General features: G+C 40.2%; 1 protein-coding gene across 1 annotated transcript in view; it reads right to left on the bottom strand.

Annotated features, from left to right (window-relative positions):
- LOC117514670 (protein MTSS 1-like) overlaps window positions 1–17614 on the bottom strand; it is a 117545-nt gene extending 99931 nt beyond the window's left edge. Inside the window, exons 1-2 of the mRNA XM_034175240.1 lie at window positions 17231–17614; window positions 5717–5778 (exon numbers count right to left, since the gene is read on the bottom strand). Coding sequence (XP_034031131.1) covers window positions 5717–5778; window positions 17231–17302 — 134 coding nt within the window. The 5' untranslated portion in view covers window positions 17303–17614. The remainder of the gene's footprint in view (window positions 1–5716; window positions 5779–17230) is intronic.
- Between the last annotated feature and the right edge of the window lie 1091 nt (window positions 17615–18705).

Genomic DNA, 18705 nt, shown 5'->3' with positions numbered 1-18705 from the left:
TTTCCATGTCATTGTTCCACCATGTCAAATTTTAATCTTTGTGTTTGTGAAATGACACTTCAGCTACACTGAATGTATCAGCTATTATTCAGTATTCAAAAAACTATTTTAATATGCCATATGACTATGCTTACAGTGTCTATGCTGTTTTACAGTTTTCATTCATACTTCAAATACCATTTTCACTGTCCTGTGACCCAGACACCACAGTTCTACTTCTAAACAGCAGTCATTAGCATCAAGTGCACAGATTCTCCACTGAGCTTCAGCATAGAAGCATCAATTTTTCAGCCCTGAATGAGAGAGAACATCATAACAGCACCAACAGGTCAAAAACCAAGAAACTGGAAGACCATGATACAGAGAGGCCTCTGTAAAATATTTTCAGGCTTCTTAGCCTTTAAATAACTGCCAGTGTCGCCGACCGAACTGCCTTTAATCCGCATGTGTCATTTCAAAGAGTCAGTAGCAACTCACCGATTGTCGCCTCATTTCTGCTTAAAACAGCCTCGTTTCTGCTTAAAACTGAGTTTAGAATGATTGTTTTACCTCGTCATCTGATGGTTAATAATCACATTATTCCCTTTGATTGCTTTGGGTGAAGAGAGTCAGATTCAAACGAGCTGCTGTGGTACCAAATGACACATTTCTGTGTAGGCTCTCAGTTGTCCAGGTGGTTTCCATAGTAGAGAGGCTTGAATCTTCGACGATCGCAGAAGCTTCGATCGCAGAAGCTTCCTCAGCTAACTTCTGCGATTTGAAGCGAAACGTCCTCGCGTCAAGCAACCCAGTCCAGTCGAAGATTCAAGGTCTCTACTACAAATGACGCATGTGCAGTGAAGGCAGGGCGGACCAATTTTTTTTGGGGGGGGGGGGGGGCAATTCAGTCTGTGACACCAGCATTAAGCCTAGTTTACACATAGACGGTTTTGTCGGCGGGCAGTACGTAGACCGAAGTTCGCGGTAGTTCCGGCTGTTTTCGCGGTGTAAAGGGGCGGAGCATTTCGCCGGCGTTTTGGCCGCCATACTATCCGCGAATAAAACACCGCTAAATCCACCGAATAAAGCGCACACGTCAGGCAACGGGGGCTAATACCCAGTTCTATCCTTTACAATCGCAGGTTAAGACGCGCGTGAGAATGGTGGTGTTCTGCTGCCGCCGATAATGCCCTGTGTACCGCTGGATTTATCCAGGCAAAACCTGCGTTACTCCAGGAACTTTTGCATATAGGCACCGCCCCCAGAGTATATCTCCTTCCTTTCCCCCTCCACCACAGGGCTACCCTCTGCTTCTGAACCAGACCTCTTGGTAAGTCCTTGCCGCTGCCAATTTTCTTTTAGGAGGCAGTGGGGAGCGGAGTTTCTTTCTTTTATTTTACGTGTGCGCGCGAGTGAATCGTCTGTGGAGATTATTTTACTTATTAACTACACAGATGTATAATAAAACAAATGGTGACTGGTTTCTAAATACAATTATGACAGAGTTTTTTGGCGGGTAGAGCCAGCTGCAGCAAGCAGCGGAGTTTCTTTTGTTCTTTTTCTTTTACGTGCGCGCGTGAATCGTTATTAACTACACAGATGTATAATAAAACAAGTGGTGACTGGTTTCTAAATACAATTATGACAGAGTTTTTTGGGGGAAGAGCGAGCTGCAGTCCACAGCAGGCAGCAGAGTTTCTTTTTTTTTTTTAATTGTTTACATGTGCGCGCGTGAATGGGACAGTTAGTCCTTAAACTGGGTCCCGCAGAGGCGAAGGACCACTGAAAGCGGCCGTCATCCAGACGCAGCTCCTGCAGAAAATAATGATACTCTCTGTATTGGGAGCTTTTCACAACAACTCGCTCCGTGTGATCAAGGTCCGTCATGATGACTTGACGCCAAGCGGAATGGAAGCTCCTCCTATTTGATGATGCACCGGGGCGAATTTTCGCAGTGAAAGTCCACCCAAGCAGAGCGACACACCGGGCAAAGGAGGCGCGTCCATCGCCACGCAACCCCCGCGAATTTGTAGCATCTGATCGCGCCGGTGTGAACGCGGCATTAGAATGACAAACCCTTTATACATGAGATGACGATATTAGTGACACATAATGACTACAAAGCAGCGCTGTTAGGATTTTTGGCTTTACATGAATTGTCATTTTTCTTTAAACTAAGGGCACACTTACACAAAACAGCTTGGGATGGAACCAAAAATATGCTAAATCCAGTTTTCAAATCAAATATATTTTCAGTGTATCAGAGATCTATATAGGATGTCAGAAATGTAATCTAATAATCACATAGATCTTTTGATGAGAAAATTTGCAGTATTAGTAAGCTTTGTACAAAACAATATGGAATTATTTATATCTAAATAAGTGAAATTAATTATCACAAGAACAAGTGTAATATTTGGCAACTGTTAAATGTTTTTTGATTTGCCCTCTTTCTTTTATAACCTATTTTTATGTTTATTTCTGTTTCAGTTATTATTCAAATCTGTATGACGCATGCAGATTTCCTGTACGCATGCACACCAGTGATGGGAATAACAGCGTTGAAATAAACGGCGTTACTAACGCCGTTACTTTTTTCAGTAACGATTAATCTAACTAATTACTCTGACTGTCACTATAACGCCGTTACCACTACTGACACCCCGTTACTGTACGTTACTGAAGCCGCTCAATCTTTTTTTTTTTTTTTACTTCACGCATACAGACACAGGACTCTCAGGCGCAAGTGTGTGTGTCTTGTCAGTGTGTGTGTGTGTGTGTGAGTGACAAAGGAGGGGAGGGTGAGATAACCGCCTAAGCAATGATGATTGGCTAAGGTATAGTAAGATTACGTCTTCAGCCAATCAGAGAAACTAGGTGGGTGGGTGTTTAGAGCGCATGCATAGTGGAGGGTGTTTACAACGCATAGCGAGAGATGGCGAGTGAGGAGGATTCAAGTGTGAAGACAGTGTTTGCCAGATGGAAATAGACACTACTTTAACCACGTTGAGGTCAAAGGTAAAAATGTACACGTCGAGTGTACATTATGTCCCCGAGCAAAAACTTTGTCCACGTCTTGTGTAAGCAACTCCAACCTACTGAAACACCTGTCGACAGCTCACGCTTCCGCTAAACTAGTGGCCCAAGAAGACCAAGACACAGGTAGCAGGGCTGGTGTTAACGTGGGGTCCGCTAACAAAGGGCACGGTGAAGGACCCTCACTGTGTAAGCAGCAAAAGCTTGATTTTTGTGCTTCAGCTCCCCAAAAACTAACGCAGACAGAGCTCTATGACTTGATAGGGAGATATATTGTGGAGAACATGCTGCCGATGTCAACAGTGGAGTCAGACTCTTTCAGGGCTCTGATAGGGAAAATACCGAGAAAATGAGGCGTCGGCCCGCCTTGTAGAAAGACATTTTCGAAATACATTGATGCCGAATATGTTAAAATGAATGCTGAGCTCAGAAAAGAATTTGAACAGCTGGAATATTTGGCAACTACTGCAGACATATGGACTGCACACAATAAAAGCTACCTTGGTGTAACTGCACACTGGATACATCCACCAACAAACATGGAACGAAAAAAAGCTGCCTTGGCATGCCGACGGCTTAACGGCCGTCATACACACGAGAGTATCGCCACAGAGCTTGACAACATCCACTCGTCATATGGCATTTCGCACAAAATAACAGCAACTGTCACTGACAATGGCTCAAATTTCATTAAGGCTTTTAAGAGGTATCAGTCAGTTTAGGAGGATGACTCTGGGGATGAGGAAGATGATGAGGTGACTTTTGTTGACATGAATGATGTCTTGCAAAGCCGTGTTGATGAGGATGACGATGTGATTAATTTACCACCACACTACAGGTGTGCATCACACACACTGAACCTTGTGTCTTGTTCTGACATTGGGAAGTGGATTCTCTCCAGACCAGAGAAGGCAGTTTACAGGAGTGCAACTGCAAAATGCACAGCCTTGTGGAATAAGGCCAGCCGTTCCACAGTGGCTGCAGAGACTGTAGAGGATGTGGTTGCAAAGAAGCTGATAGTGCCTTGCAGTACCAGATGGAATTCTTTTTATGAAGCCTTAGCTAGGATCTGTGAGATTCCCATAGTCGATCTTAACACCATCTCATCCAAGTTCGGCTTGAAAGCAATCACAGAAAAAGAGCATCAGCTCCTGAAGGAATATTGCATTGCGATGAAGCCACTGACAGTCGCCCTAGATATCCTCCAGGGAGAGGACAACTGCTACCACGGCATGCTGCTACCTACCCTGGAGACCTTGATGATGAAAACCCTTGAGCTGAAGAGTGGACTCCAAATACTTGTGGACCTTCCAGAAGCAATTGTCGAGGTAAGAACTACATTTCTGTCTAATACATCCATACGTTGTGAAAATGAATAATGTAGAGTATATATTGTACTCATAATGTGTGTGTGTGTGTGTTTGTATAGACAGTCAGTCATATGTTCTTTGCTTTATGTAATTTCAGGCGATAAAAACAAGATTTACAGAGGTGCTGGAGAGCGACAGTGCTCTCCTGGCTGCTGTGACTCTGCCCAGGTTCAAGTTACGTTGGCTGCGAACACAAGAAAGAAAGGACAAGGCCAAAGCAGAGCTGCTGGCGGTATGTCGTACAAGTCTAAGAAATGAAGACCAGCAAAAAGGTACAAGCACCACCGCACCCACATGTACCAGCTCAACTGTTGAGGATGCGTTCTTCTCCTTTGATGATGAGGACGACGCTTCTGCTACTGCGGAAAGTCAAGTCGCAGATTATTTGAAATCAGGAGCCCAAGGGATGGACTCACTTCATGGATTTCCTCTTATAAAGAGAATTTCCCTGAAGTATAATGCTGCCACTCCATCCAGTGCTCCAGTGGTGAGACTGTTTAGCCTGGGGAAGCTGGTCTTCACCCCAAAGAGGAACAGACTCTCTGACCTCAAATTTGAGAAGCTGCTTCTCCTACGATACAACCACTGGTTTAAGGGCTAAAATGTTGAGATGACTGGGTTGGGTGGATGGATGGAGAGAGGAATGCATGCATGTTTAGAGTTGGATTTAACAAATGCATGAACATTTTCAGTTCAATTTAAAAAGCACTCCTGTTAAGCTATTTACTTTCTTTAAGAAACAAAATTGAAGCACTTTATGTCCATCTGTTGGCTATAGTTGTGTACTAATTCTGGTAAGTTAGAGTTGCAGTAAATGAAAACCTTTGTGCAGGTCTTTGCTGTTGGTGAGACGACTGGGTTGGCTGGTTGGATAAATGATTGCATACATGCAAGATGAATGAATGCATGTTATGGACTTTAAGTTGGATTTAACAAATCCATATACATTTTCAATTCAGTTTAAATGAGCCTCTGTTAAATTGTGTACTTTTCTTTTTAAAAACATATTTTGAGAACTGTATGTCCATCTGTTGTCTATAGTTTGCGTTGAGTTGCAATAAATGCAAAGCTCTGTGAATGTATTTGTCTTTGCTGTCCTGCTCTCTATGCATCTGGCTTATGAAACACACTCTGAGAAGGGGGGGGGGGGGGGGGCTAAGAGGTGAGTAACGCAATAGTTACTTTTAGTGGTAACTAGTTACTTTTATAGTGGAGTAACTCAGTTAGTAACTCAGTTACTTTTTGGGAGAATTAACTAGTAACTATAACTAATTACTTTTTCAAAGTAACGTAACCAATACTGATGCACACACACATACACACATACATACCTTAGCTGCGACTGCAGTTTGCTGGCCTTCGTGATAAAGTCCTCCCAAATAGGGCAGCTGCTCTGTGGAAACACACATGTAAACATGAATGACACAAGATCAAGATCAGTGCAGAGTTCACAATTCCCACAGTTACCCCAGAGTCCAGCAGGCAATGTTTCCCCACAAAACATGCTGAAATGTATCCAATCCATGTTATCAACTGATTTCAGCTTCTCAATGAACATACCATCATTACACAGCTTCTGAATATTATCCTGAGGCCCAACATACAGACTGAATTGCTGCAAGTAGGTGTTTTGATAACAAAATCTAAATAATTATATTATAGCTTTCAGAAGCAGAGTTAAAAATGATTTGAGTCTAATGTTTATGGCCATGGTGTTGATCGGACCAGTGTCCAACACTCTGATCTGAAAGACTGCAACGTGCATCTCCTTAAATGAAAAGGGTCTTAGACATGTCACCACTGTACTAGTGGTTTTTATTTACTTTTTTTTTTTTACAGTATGCCATCTGCCTATTTTTTTCTTTGAATACAGTACATTTTAATAAGAGAAGACAGATGCTATTTCGATATTGATATAAAATGGGTCACAGGCCTCTTTCTGGAAGAATGTCACACAACTACAGTATTAATAGTGTGATCTAATGAGCGTGGATCTCAAGAGAAAACTAATTTTACCTGATTTAGGTCCTGGTCTGAAAATAGTTGAAGAGGCTCTAATCTGAAATCATCCAAGAAAATGAGTGGCCTATGAAGATTGAGGACAACTTGCTAGTCAGGGTGTAACTATATACTGGTGCCAAAAGCAGCTTAAAAATAAGTTGCGGTATCAAATTCATAACATTAAAAAAGAAAAGAAAAAGGAGGACCAAAACATAAAAATGACACCTGCTACAAAAGACATGTCACCATGGAGTCTGACAGATACATGTCCATGCCCAGATCTAAAACACAACTACTGTTGTATCCTGTCAAATCAAAATATGAGTCAACTGTATTGTCACACTCCTACATGGTAGTGACGCACACTCAAATCTAGCATGAGCAAACATTTGTCACCAACTTGCTGCTAGTATTATGAACCTGAGGAATGTCAACTCAAGCTGTCAAACATACCCAACAACCAACATAATTCTCTCAACCTATGACCCGACTTTCTTAGAATCTTTTGTCTTCATCTGCCTTACATCACTTTTTTCTGCGTTGTATGTTCCACATATTTCCTCATCGTCCCTGTGCTTGCTCCAGTCTCCTTCTGATGAGGGAGACAGTCCCATAGATGACAATTCATTAGGAATGGTGATCCAATGTTTTCTCACCAGATCCTCATTATTAGACTATTAGAGTGAAAAGTTTCAGCTGACACAGAGTATTAAACTAAAGCCAGTGCATAAAACTGCTTAAATACAGCCAGGTGACAAGTTAAAAAGAAAAACCAACAAAGTGTCTTTGAAAAGGTATTCTCTGGTTTGATTTCTGGATTATGTTGGTGGAAAGCACTATATGAAACACTGGCCCAAAATGTCACACAGGTGTGTTCAATTGGGCTGAGATCTGTTGACTGCCATAGCATGAGTCACATTATTTTTCAGGTCATTTAGTCACTCCCTATGCCCTGTGGATGGAACATTAGTTGTGTGTTGAATAGCTATTTATTGAGGCCTTTCTTTTCATTTGCTACCCATCTGTACATATGATTGGGCTTATTCTTTTAATTGCAGGGCAATTATACATACTTTGCTAATTATGGCCTATTGCTCATTATTTGCCTGTATTTAGCACCATTATCAAAGACTTTTCTTGGCTATGGGAGTGTACAGCCATATCTCTTTATACATACGTGATCCAATCAGATCTCAGAAGATAAACAGAGCGGGTCTGCATTAATACTTGGCTGTAAGATCACTTACAAACACCAGGAACTGCACATATGTTTCTCCATTGCATCAATAAAATTAACCAGTATAAAACTTGTGCCATAACACAATGTGGATCTCCACTGGATTTACTGTGGTGACACCAAGCAACTGGGGGCAGCCAAGAGGGGTGGATGTAAAACTCCTAAAAATCATAGCTCAAAAATCAATCATATTGATTTTCACTGCTAGGCCTACAATTGGCAGTTGTTATCTCACAGGAAATGGGTGCAATATTGCTAAATTGGAAGCTTGTCTGATTGAAGTGAGAAGATGTCTGGCATCCTACTGCTGAAATTTGATAAGACTGAGATGATGGTTATCAGGCCTGCTAAACTAAGAATATTTACATGTGTTTTTTTTTTCCCCTCATTAAACTAACTGCAATTTGACTTGGATATTAAATATAATGGAGACTGGTCACATATGACTGGTACACAATGAATGACATCACTGATATTGGCACAAAGACATGTCTGTGCATCTCTAATAAGCTTTCACTACATCTCTTTTATCATTTGCTACTGCAGTTCCTGATATATTATGCGTAGGTACATATGTATAAGTAAATATATATACATACGCAAGTATTCAGAAGGTGAAAGGACACTGAGATGTTACACTTCAATGAAAACCAACAACACTGAAGAAATTCCCCCCCTAAAAACAAAATAAACCGAGCTATGAATTACTAGTTTGTTTGTGATCTTTTATGAACTTTTCTGATCATGTTAAGCTTGAATTTTGGAGTCAACCGAGATACTGGACTTTGGGAAGTGCAGGCTGAGAGCATTTGTGACACATTTTTGACTCCAGCTGACCTGACTGCTGGTCATTTGACCCCCACAAGTTGCTTTCAGGACCCTCTGATCATTTTCTACCCAGATGACTACATTTCCCGCATTCCTTCAGGCAGTACAACAGCTGGGAAATGTGCTAGTTGTCTCACAGGCCAAGCTCTGTCAAAAATAACTTCTAAATAAGATGTCCTAGATTTGTGAGTAATGATTGTCCTATTTAGCTTTAATATCATGCTCACAGAAAATCGAGAGAATCATTCAAGCAGTTGGATTTGCCCATCGAGCAGCACAGAATACAGCTTTATGCACTTACTACAAAATAAAAATTAAGCTAATATCACATACATGCAGAAACAGCCAATATGTAAATTGTTCACCTAACTGATGATCACTCAATTAAAAAAAAAAAAAAAAAAACAATGTTGGAATTTAGGACCTTTGTTTTACATAAATGTAAAACTGCAGTTAATTTGAAGACAACTCTCTTTGGTCATTAAGAAATGAAAAAGGGTGTTTTTCCACTAGTTTTGGTTACATTTTCCAGACTGTTTTAATTGGAATTAATGAACAATGAAAACTCTTTATTTATTATTTTTCTTGCAACAGCTATATCAACAGTCTCTCATCAAAACAATGTCTGAGGAATTCCCGATCACTGGTGGCCTCAAACAAGGATGGGTACTCGCTTCAACCTTGTTGTCCATTTACCTTGCTGCTATGCTCTGTGAAATACCCGCTGAAAACCCCGGGGTTGACATCAACTACCATTTAGATGGTGGTATTTGCAATCTTGCGCATTTTCGCTCAAGGAGACTCGTTCAAAAGACCAGAATCACTGAACTTCAGTATGTGGACGACATGGCTGCCCCAACCCAGACTGAAGATGAGACTCAAGTATCCATCAATAACTTTGTTAGCCCATACAGCTGTTTCAGACTCAAAGTGAATGTCAAATGAAAAGTTGGCAAGCAGCACAATGATTCATGGTCCACAAAGAGTGATGAATGTGGCGAACAAGACTGCAGTGTTCTGTTCGGGCCAGGAATCTGAGGACGCATTTATTCTGTTCGCAGCTGGAGAAGACACACATCTGCTGCACACAGACATTAGGTGGCTCAGCAGAGGTATGGTGGATGCTGTATCACTGTATTACGTTACTAAGCCATATATATTGATTTATAACACAAAACTGTTAAAAGGAGTAATAAATATAAGTGTAAAGATGGTTGAATATATCATCAGAGCAGTAAATTGTTTAGTCTGTGTGAACACTGCGCAGATCGCTGCTGCTTCTGCCTTCAGGTACCACCAGAAATTACAGCTTGTTTGCTTAGATTTTTTTTATGTGGGTGGGGGGTCTGCTTCACTGGGCTCAGGCACCTTATATAGGCCAGAATGAATCTTTTGTGAGGATACAATGATTTTAACCAAAAATAAAACAAAAACCACGCACCTGCCACAAGCAACTGCTGAGTTTGAAACAACAAAAAAGTTGTGTAATTTCCGACTGTACCTGAACGCAGCAGCATTCTGCACGTTCGCATGGACTGATCAGTTAACTGCTCTGATGATATATTCAGTCATCTTTACACTTATATATATTACCCCTTTTGACAGTTTTGTGTTATAAATCAATATACAAGGTCTGTCCAAAAAGTAACGGCCCTTTTTATTTTTTTCAAAAACTATATGGATTTGAATCACGTGTGATTGCATCAGCCAAGCTTGAACCTTCGTGCGCATGCGTGAGTTTTTTCACGCCTGTCGGTTGCATCATTCGCCTGTGAGCAGGCTTTGTGTGAGCAGTGGTCCACCCCTCTTGTCGGATTTTTATTGCGAATAAAATGTCTGAACAATTTGGAGCTTTGCTGCATCAAATTTTTCCAGAAACTGTGAGAGACCTCCAGGTGGACACCATTCGGAAAATTCAGATGGCTTTCAGGGACGATTTTATGGGGATTACACAGATTAAGGAGTGCTCCAGCCGGACCGCCCACAGCGTCTGAGAGCGGCGCACTCCGAGTGCCGATCGACAGGCTGAAACCCCGCTGAAACCAGATCATTTCCAAAGTGAAGGCTTTGTTGATCCGGGACATCGTGTGACTACCACAGAAATGGCAAGAGAGCTGGACATAGCACTTTTGCGGCACATTCCACTGTTACAGGAGATTTTGTAATGAAAGACGTGTGGAGGATTTTGCGCGTCGGCACGGAGCCGCTCATGGCGCGCAACAAAAAAAAAAAAAAACAGTGGAATGTGCCGCAAAAGTGCTATGTCCAGCTCTCTTGCCATTTCTGTGGTAGTCACACGATGTCCCGGATCAACACAGCGTTCAGTTTGGAAATGATCTGGTCATTCCAGCCTGTCGATGGCCGCTCGGTGCATCGTGCACCCTCTGCCGCTGTGGGCCGTCTTTAAAAAGGTTTTAACACAACTTAATCCGTGTGATGCCGACAGAATCTTCACCGAAAGCCATCTGAATCTTACGAATGGTTTCCAACTGGCTGTCTCTAACAGTTTCTGAAAAAAATTTCATGGAGCAAAGCGGCAGTCGCTCTGCCATTTCCCTGACAATAAAAATCCAACGAGGGGGGTGGACCAGTGCTCACTCAAAGCCTGCCCAGAGGCAAATGACGCAACCGACAGGCGTGAAAAAACTCACGCATGCACACGAAGGTTCAAGCTTGGCTGATGCAATCACACGTGATTCAAATCCATATAGTTTTTGAAAAAAAATAAAAAGGTCCGTTACTTTTTGGACAGACCTCATATATGGCTTAGTAATGTAATACAATTGATACAGCAGCCACCACGGCACACAAGCAGGTTTTTTCAGGCCTCCTGCACACTCCTTCGATCTTTTCAGCTCCTGTGTCCTGCGCCTTTCGGTCCAGGCCTTTCTGGAACGGTCCTCTGCCTGAAATTAAATAATTTCTGAAGAGTTCAAATCATACTGAATATGTACAGCTTTTGGATTTGAAAGCAAGTTTAAAAGCATATTACATGTGCTATCAAGCAGGTTGCAACAGTGTTACCTGCAGACTCTTCCACACGTGGACACAGAACTAAAGTACAAGGACAAAGACCGTTGAGCCTAAGAGTCCACTTTATGATGATCACGTGCAGAGCAACTTGTCATAATTTGACAGGCGCTTCACTGACTTTGCATCCAAGGAGCCTGTTGTCAGTTTTCTCTGTTTTCCATTTGGGGGAAATATAGATGTGAACTGTATATCGTGGCATCACTCTTCAACCTGGATCCTCACATTGAAAAATGACATTGAGCTCAAATCCAGAGCAAAACCTTACATGAATGTCCAAATCTGAAATCTAATGCAGACAGAGAGTGCCTGCTTACGGCTGCACTCAGCTCCTACTGTCCAGACTATGAGAGACCAGGTTCCTCCTCTCTGGGCCAGAAGTCCCACTAAGGTAGGGAACAACTTTTACAACTTGAGGCCAGTCCTAGGCCTACTTGTGCTTATTCTTTTCCACTGTGCACATTTACTTTAAAACCTGCCAGAAAATTGTCTTATTATATTGGTGCACAATATTTTGTGGCTACACTGTGGTATTCCATATGGCTTGGTAGATCTCGATACATTGTCAACTTTAAAAGTAGATCTCGGTTCAATAAAGGTTGGGCACCCCTGACATAGAGAGTACTGCAATTTCAATCCTGTGTACGTCTGATACATATGGTATTGACAATAAAGCTGACTTTGACACAGCCTTTCAGCCTTTTATAATTTATTACAGATAAATACATTTTGTTTTATCCAATACCTATGCCAACACATGTAAAGCAGGAGTAAAGAGAGGTGCCCCATTTGTACATAGGCTAAGTATGAATCTTAATCAGTCCTTGGTTTCACACAAAACATTTCTCACTTTAGAACTTCCTAAGAATTTATCTTAAAATTATTTTCTTTCTTTTGGCAGCTCCCATTTGGGATTGTCACAGAAGATCTGGTATAGAGCCACAGCTTGATTTGGCACAGGTTTTAAATCCTTCCTGAAACAACTCCAAATGTGCATGGAAAATGGCCATGGGTGGGCTTGAACCCAGGACCTTCTTGGTGTGAGGCAAAAGTGCTATCACTGTAAAGTCACATAACCTAAAGGCATACTGTATTCTCCTCTGCCAACTGACAAAGTAGAGATTATATGTGATCAAGTATGTCTCCCTATCTTTCTGTTGGTCTGTTTTCAGACTCTACAACTTAAAAAGTGGTTCAGAGACGGCAATGAAATAAAAAATAAAAGTCCTAAAAGACCAACTCCCACTGTATCTCCCGCAGTGTTTCCTGCTCTGGCCAAAATCAGTCTTCTCAGTCTACTCCACGCCGCTGACACGCCCTGACTTTTGCTAAATATTACCCCCTATCTGCATAAATTACATCAGATTATTCAAGTTTGTGGATCACGATGCATCCCGACATTTCAACAATCAGGTGAAGACAGCCTCACAAATGGGTGCCAAATATTAGCAATGGGGAGTTGAGCTTTTCTTGTGAAACAGCTAAATACATTTTGAGGAAAATCCAGTTGAAAATCTTTTATCTCGTTCCTAATGGGGATGATAATAAGTGGGTAGCAATATGTGCTCTGAATGCATCTACTAGTTTTTGTTGTTTTTATTACTCATCATGTAACAACGTTAAAAGAGCCCTATTACAACACTTGGCTACGATGAAACACTGAAAACATGAGTCACTGGAGTGTTCCTTCTTGTGTTTACCTGGTGCTTCTTCCTTGGCAAGGACATTAAACTGAAATCCCTGTATGTGTACATGGTGCCATATCCCTGGTAATAAAGTTCAAATTATGCACAGTGATGGCAAAAACAGTTCAGTGCACAGTTGCAAGATCTTCATTGAAAATAGTTAATTTGGCTTTTCATTTGTTCACATTTCCAGGTTAATTATATAACCAACAGCTTGTAAGCCAGCCCTTGTCACCACCATTTCCTGAAGGAACAATATGCATTTCAGCTGTCTGAGCTCACTTTGGGTTAATTATGATCATTGTTCAATGAGATTTCCGGCTGCTCAGAGCTAATTGTTCCATTTATTATGAACTGCTCCTCATCACAGCAGCTTATTCAGTTCACCGGTTCTCTTATATTTCAATAAAAAGCTGCTACAACTTCTTAAGTAAGTGAAAGAACAGACTGAATTTTTTTTTCAATTCATGTAGCACACAATGTGGCTCTGAATGAACAGGAGGTCAAATGGTTCATTTGACTGAGTGCAACTGCCAAAGTGCTGTGTACAAAAACCAAATCTTGACAGAAAGACTCAGATTGCAGTCTCTCCATTTTCAGAAGTCTTAGGTACATGTACAAACTAAATACAAGGATTACTGTTAAGTAGCGCTTTGCTGTGGGGATCCACGGGCTCTAGATTGGGTAGCGTTTATAAAATAGGTAGCTGACATTTTTCAAGGGTGGTAATAAATTGTGCAAAGTTTCTACAATGAGTTAGAATGCTGTGAAAGTCCAGAATGTTTTAAGAACCTTTAACCTCAACAGTTTTTTTGAAGAACTGAACCTTTTTATTTTCTGTTAATTACATAAAATTTTAATGGGAATTTACTGTCTTAATGTATTTATAAATTTAGATTCTTGCTATCATATACACACAATTACTATTATTATCATTTTTATCAGTATTATTATTTTACTTCTATTTTGTCATTTGATTTTTTTTTTTAATGGACCACAATGGAAATAAGTGTTTTCACTTTTGTGTGTCATCCATGTATTTTTAACATATTTGCAATTATATTATGAACTTACATTGAACTTAATAAATAAAATCACACACACACACACACACACACACACACACACACACACACACACACACACACACACACACACACACACACACACACACACACACACACACACACTCTCGTGTTTTATACATGATTTACTGCCCCCTGCTGGAATGGCATGTGAGTCCATAATGTAAATATCATTCATTGTCCACTGTTCAGTGTTGTTAGCTAATATATGTAGCTTCTCTAAAAACAATCGTATCAACGTTCATTTTAGGCACCATTCATCCTTAACCCAAAAAATATAAGCTTACCAAAAGGCAAGTGTCAGCTCTTCACAGTTTGCGCGTGATCAAAATTGCACGCATGCACAGCTTTTTGTCTTTCTGCAATTTGCTGTAAGCAGGTGCTTTTTATTTGACAAACAGAGACATGACAGAAGACATTGAAAGCATTACACATTTCACTTATGGTACCAACATGACACTTAAGTCACTCATGGTAATAGCAACATAACACTTAAGTGACTAAACCAGTTGAAGTACAAAAACACAATAAATCAATAACACTAACAACACTGTTAAACTAACATAAACCATAATAATATTTAAAACCTCAAAACTCAAAACTCCCATGGTGCATTGCAGCACGTCCATCATTTACTGGTTAGCTAAAATCACAAATTTCTCAAGAAATAGTTGTCCTATCAACTTTCCATTTTTGCAGCGTTCATCCTTGACCCAAAATACATAATCACTCCTTGGTTTCGCCGTGACTGAAGCCATACACACGCACACACACAGAGGCAACTTGACTAGCATAATATAAATACAAATCATCATTTTTGCAGCACATTTTCATGGGATGGAAACATGGACAAGAAAGGATTTTATACAAAAAACAAACAAATATATTTAGCCTTGAGTATCCCACGTGCCTTCTGGCAAACTGCAGCTGAAATTTCATGTCTTTCAGAAAAGGCTTCTCTGTGTCACTCCACTATGACTGTAGAACTGGTGATGCAACAGACAAAAGTTGGACTATGCAGTTGCTTCAATCAAAGCCACAGAAGCCTGTACGTGATCTCAGAGTTGTCATAGGTGTCTTTCTTCATTAATCTGCTTGCACAGTCACTCAGTTTTTGAGAAGTGCCTACTCCAGACAGATTTACCATGCAGTACAATACTGTTTGTACTTCTTAATGATTGATGTAAATAAGGTCCAAGACATAATAATCAACTTGGAAATGTTTAGTAAAAATAAATAAATAAATTCATTTCAACTCCACTATGGTGGAGTGCAGATGCAGAAGCAAAAATACATAAATTCTGTCAGTGTCCAAACACTTATGCACCTGACTGTAAAGGATATGCACTGCATGTTGTACAGCATTTAGTAGATACAGTTGTGCTCAAAGGTTTATTACATACCCTGGCAGAATTTTTGCTTTTTTGGCCATTTTAAGAGAATATGAATGACAACACAAAAACTTTTTTTCACTCATGGTTAATGGCTGGGTGAAGCCATTTATTGTCAAACAACTGTGTTTCCTCTTTTAAATCAAAATGACAAGAGAACTACCCAAATGACCCTGATCCAAAGTTTACATACCCCTGTTCTTAATACTGTGTATTGCCCCCTTTAACATCAACGTCAGCTTGGAGTCTTTTGTGGTAGTTTTGGATGAGGCTCTCTGATGGTAAAGCTGCCACTGAAAATGTCTTGGACTTTATTTACATTAATTACAAAGAAATACAAACAGTATGGCACTTTATGGTAAATCTGCATGGAGTAGACAGTTCTCAAAAACTGAATGACTGTGCAAGAAGTTGAAGAGTGAGGAAAGCCACCAAGACACCCAGACAACCCAGGAGAAGTTATGGGCTTATGTGGCTGTGATTGGAAAAATTGTGCACAGTGCAAGCTTTGCATTTTGCATCACTACTCAGCCTCATAGTGGAGTAGAGCAGAGAAGGATTTTCTTTCACCAAAACTGATCAAATCCAGGCTTGCATCTCAGATGTACCTTCTGGCAATTTGTAGCTAAACTTTCAGGTCTTCTTTTTAAGAAAATCCTCCTCTATACCACTTCATCATGAAGATGGATAACTGGTGATACAAAATGCAAAGCTTGCACTGTGTATAATTTCTTCAATCACAGCCACGTAAGCCTATAACTTCTTCTGGGTTGTCTGGGTGTCTTCCCTCACTCTTCTACTTCTTGCACAGTCACTCAGTTTTTGAGAACTGTCTGCTCCACCCAGATTTACCATAGAGTGCCATATTGTTTGTAATTCTTTGTAACTGATGTAAATACAATCCAAAACATATTCAGTGGCAGCTTTACCATCAGAGAGCCTCGTCCACAACTACCACAAAGACTCCAAGCTGTCACTGATGTTAAAGGGGCAATACACAGTATTAAGAACAGGGGTATGTAAACTTTGGATCAGTCATCTGGGTAGTTCTCTTGTCATTTTGATTTAAAACGAAGAAACAATTGTTTGACAATAAATGGCTTCACCCAACCGCCAACCATGAGTGAAAAAAAAAAAATTGTGTTGTCATTCATATTCTCTTAAAAATGGCCAAAAAAAGAGCAAAAATTCTGCCAGGGTATGTAAACTTTTGAGCACAACTATAGCATCAAAGTAAATCACATCAGCTTTCTGAAACTTTGATCAGTCCTACTGACAAATGAAAGTGTTATTTGATTTTCCCTTTTTAATCGTATGGTGTATGACATCAGAGCTACGTGTGTGTGTGTGTGTGTGTGTGTGTGTGTGTTTTAGCTATTTACACTCAAATCAACAGAGTACTGATCACCGGGTGTCATGGCAACCACATTAAATTAGCATGCTAACCTAAACATTTTAGCCCAGTTTAAGTGAGCAAAGTGGCTTTAAGTTCGAGAAGCTCGCCTTCAAATTCAGTTTAGACGTCTTTTAACAGCTTTTTGATAACAGCAGTTAAAAAAAAAAAAAAAATAACAAAAGTTTTTCTTACTTTCATGTCCGCGATAACAGTTTGGAAAAGTCCTCCGAGAGCACCGCAGTCCTTTTCGATAACAGCCTCCATTTTCAGGACCAATTCCTGTGGTCAGTCCCGAGAGCCACCACCGCTCTCCACCAAACACAAAAACACCCCAAACGACAAACGAACCAGCCGGAGCTTCTGTCTGAAGAAACGTTGTCCCACTCTTTACTTCCAGTCAAAAGCAGCTGTTCGGACCCAAAAGAAATTTAAATCCCCCTCTCGCCCGCATGCCGCAACCTTCGCACCCATGACTCTGAAAGGGGTTGGGGGGATAATTTTGATCAGTTTAACGAAACGTGTGATAATCTACGACAGCCGCGTTCACACAAAACTTAAGTGCGAAACCCAAAGTGCTCTCACGCCTTTCCTCATTAACAGTGAACTACTCTCTGCGACTGTGGGGAAAAAAAAAAAAAACAAAAAAAAAACAACCTACCAGTCAAGTAACCACAAACAAAAACGCCTACCATTTCCTTCCAAAATAAAAGCAGCTAACAAAATACTGGAATATAATTATCAGGGAGCGCCGCCATGTAATTACTTATAAGTAATAATTAGTAATTACCCAATTACCTCCGCCACACACGCAAATTTCTCAGGTGCCTTACTGTTATATATAATTGTTTGACATTGTTACATATCTGTGTTCTTTCAAATTTTCCATCTGAGTTGGCAATGAAGTTGCTTCTCCAATCCAAACAATAATAATAAAAAAAAAAGCCTGAAAGCATTTATCCTCATATAAGCGCTCTTCAAAATCAAAATGATTTAAAATAGACGCAGTGTGTGTGCGCGCGCGTGTGTGTAAGATATATCGATATCATGTAATCCTTTTTATTATTATAATTATTTTAAAGGACTTTTAAAGTTGCAGTACTTGAATTTTTCATTTTTAAGACTATAATTTACATCTCATTTCTGTACTGTTTACTTGTTTTAAATATTTGTTTTAAATGTCTACTGATGCTGTGTAACACTTCTATCATGATTATTATATCATTATTATTATATGATGATACTACTACTACTAATAATAATAAAAGAATAATCAAATTTAAGATGCAACAACGAAACTTTAAAATTAAATTTTGACAGTTCGTTTTATTGTGAAGGAAATGTCCGTGATAATTTGTTTCACTTGACCTGCCGAACCGACCAGAGGTGGAACAGTACACGAGCGAGCGCAGCGAAGAAAAGCGCGTTCACGAGTTACTTTGATGTGTTTTTGTTTTTTAATCATTTAGCCTCTAACAGCAATGCTATAAATAGCAGCCAATGAGCTAAATGTAGTGTAAATGAATAAAACTTGTTGTCACTTCATGAACATACAGGAAGCCAAAATTTACCTGTCTTTATACTTAATTTGAAGTACTGTGAGTGCATAGTACAAAATACTTTGTCAAAGAGATTTGATGTTGACGTTCTTCCGAAAGAAAGAGGGAAAG

The sequence above is a fragment of the Thalassophryne amazonica genome, chromosome 7 (genome assembly GCF_902500255.1).
Source record: "Thalassophryne amazonica chromosome 7, fThaAma1.1, whole genome shotgun sequence".
NCBI lineage: Eukaryota > Metazoa > Chordata > Actinopteri > Batrachoidiformes > Batrachoididae > Thalassophryne > Thalassophryne amazonica.
Note: the sequence above shows the minus strand (reverse complement) of the source record. Positions and strands in the feature narration are given on the sequence as shown.